General features: G+C 38.5%; 1 protein-coding gene across 2 annotated transcripts in view; it reads right to left on the bottom strand.

The window, feature by feature from the left end:
* LOC106876016 (U-scoloptoxin(05)-Sm1a) overlaps positions 1–2,808 on the bottom strand; it is a 70,589-nt gene that overhangs the window by 23,605 nt on the left and 44,176 nt on the right. For both annotated transcript variants that reach the window (XM_014924386.2, XM_014924385.2), the window contains exon 3: positions 1,487–1,624. In XM_014924386.2, coding sequence (XP_014779872.1) covers positions 1,487–1,624 — 138 coding nt within the window. The remainder of the gene's footprint in view (positions 1–1,486; positions 1,625–2,808) is intronic.

The raw sequence follows: 2,808 nt of genomic DNA, 5'->3' as shown, positions 1-2,808 counted from the left end.
CCTGCTCGTGAAATTAACGTGCAAGTGGCTGAGCACTCCACAGACACGTGTACCCTTAACGTAGTTCTCGGGGATATTCAGCGTGACACAGTGTGACAAGGCTGACCCTTTGAATTACAGGCACAACAGAAACAGGATGTAAGAGTGAGAGAAAGTTGTGGTGAAAGAGTACAGCAGAGTTCGCCGCCATCCGCTGCCGGAGCCTCGTGGAGCTTTAGGTGTTTTCGCTCAATAAACACTCACAACGCCCGGTCTGGGAATCGAAACCGCGATCCTATGACCGCGAGTCCGCTGCCCTAACCACTGGGCCATTGCGCCTCCACTGCATTAGGCTATGTACCCACAAATTTACACAAAATCTTAGAAATACTAGTTTCTTCGACGAAAGAGCAAAAGAAATTAACGCAACTTCTCCAAATCCAATTTATTAGCGGCACAGTGAATATCTGCAAGACACTTCAAAGATTCTCAATTTGAGATTCTTTAGATGAATTGATCCACACGCTTGGGTGTCTGCATCCACAGCTCAACCAACACATCAACTTAAACCATATTTTCACAAACACCAGGAACTCTCTCAAGTTAAAAAGTCTTGTCGCTTTTTTAGCGACCAGCTTGAACACTCTGTAGGTATACATATATTCATAATTATATGCCCACATACATACATGCATACATACAGACAGACAGACAGACAGACAGAAGCACACACGCATGAGCACACGCACACACACACACACACACACACACACACACACACACACACACACACACACACACACACACACACACACACACACACGAGAAAAATGCACTGAAATCTTTATGATTAAATTTTTAGGGTGAAATGTAATGTTGATGTAATCAAGTGGTGTCTCTCTTTTTAAGGGTCTGGCACCTTAGACCACTCAGCCATCCCGACAATCGTGATTTAAAAAAAAAATATCTCATAATTTTTTGATTTCATAACTATTTGCTGTTAGCTTTGCAGTAATCTCATAATAGAAGCTGATGGTGAAGATGAAAGTAATAAGGGATTGTTGTTGATATTAACAAGAGAAATAAGTGAAATATTCATTTTCTGCGATTAATAGTAGGAATAATACGTACGAAATTAAGATTCATTAAATGGAAATATAATTGATTAATTAAAACAACATTTAATACCCAATTCAAGATATGGAACAAATTATACCGGACAAACAAAAATGACCTTCTAAAAACGCATGACATTCCATGAAGAGCAAAGGCAATTTCCTAGCAGCAGACAAATGACTCCCAGCGAGGATTTCTGTCATTTATTTGTGTCATCCCAGTAGGATTTCTGTCATTTAACCCACTGCATCCAACATAATATATCTGTTTTCAATGAGATACGTTTCAGAAATTTATACATGAAAGAATGTACTGCAAGGAATGTTATAGATGCCTATTAGTTAATTAGTCAAACTTTTGTAAACAACGATAGAAAAGAATATGACCTTACCTGTTTCTAACTTCCCGATGTACCTGACGCAGAAGTTTGCACCAGAGTCTATCGATGTACATTGACTAGGTGGAACTTTACCCGATACACAGAGAGTATTCTTCAGAGAACTGCACTGAACACAGCGGATTCCTGCAACTAAAAATGTTGGCAAAGTTGTATAAGAAATACGCGTTGATTTATGTCAGTTATCACTAAGTAAAACTTGTAATGTGTGCAATACTCATCATTTTCACTCGCGCGCACACACACACACACACACACACACACAAAATGAGCCAAGGAAAATAAACTCAGAGTGGCCGGTGGCATGTATTTGAAAAACATAAGACAAATGTAGGTATGTCAAATATCATTCAACAGTAGTTCCACCTCTAGTGAATGTATCATAATTACTAAACGACAATTAAGACCAGTTCCGTATACGGAGGGGAGATGATCTCATGGATCAATAATTCTCCAAAGTTGACATGACATTAAGGAAAAGAACAGGTTTATTGCCTGGAGATATGAGGACAGTCGTGGACACGTGTTCCTGTCTTAACAGGTATCACCCAGACGATAACTGTCCAAATTTATCCCTAGTTGTCAAGGAGCCAGGCATATATACAAAAAGAGTAGAACATATGTATGACCAAGGTAATTTGCATAATTAATATCCTGGCAATAAGCCTATCTTTTTCTTGAGGGAAAAATCATTGTTAATAGTGGAAATGACTATCACTGCGTTTTGAGATACCTGAGAAATAATGTAGGAATATGTCATTAGTCGGAATTCGTTCCTTTTTATTTAGAATTCGAGGAGATGGTGAATGATGTAAAGTTTTTCTCAACGAGAGAGATCACGCCTCGATCCATTGCTAAATACATTACCTAATATTGGTTTCAAATTTTGGCACAAGGCCAGCAAGTTCGGAGTCGAATACATCGCCCCCAGCACTCAATTGGTACTTATTTTATCGACCCTGGTACTTATTTTATCGGCAGAATTTGAATTCAGAACGTAAAGACAAACGAAATGCTGCTAAGCGTTTTGCTCGGCGTGCTAACAATTCTGTGAGCTCGTTATCCTAGTCTTATCTAATATTTTCTACGTAATGTTGGAAGCCTTTCCTTTGTTTCATTATTTCCCCATATAATCGAGTGGTGTAGGGTATTTATGTGTCACTATCAATTGAATTCTTTATGCTGATAAAGGCGAAATATAAATGTTTGTATGCATGTGAATGCGCATGTGCGTGTGCGCGCACCTGTGTATTGTATGTTCGTATGTATGTATGTATGTATGCATGTATATATATATATACATATGTATATATATA

Source organism: Octopus bimaculoides, chromosome 1 (genome assembly GCF_001194135.2).
Source record: "Octopus bimaculoides isolate UCB-OBI-ISO-001 chromosome 1, ASM119413v2, whole genome shotgun sequence".
Lineage (NCBI taxonomy): Eukaryota > Metazoa > Mollusca > Cephalopoda > Octopoda > Octopodidae > Octopus > Octopus bimaculoides.
Note: the sequence above shows the minus strand (reverse complement) of the source record. Positions and strands in the feature narration are given on the sequence as shown.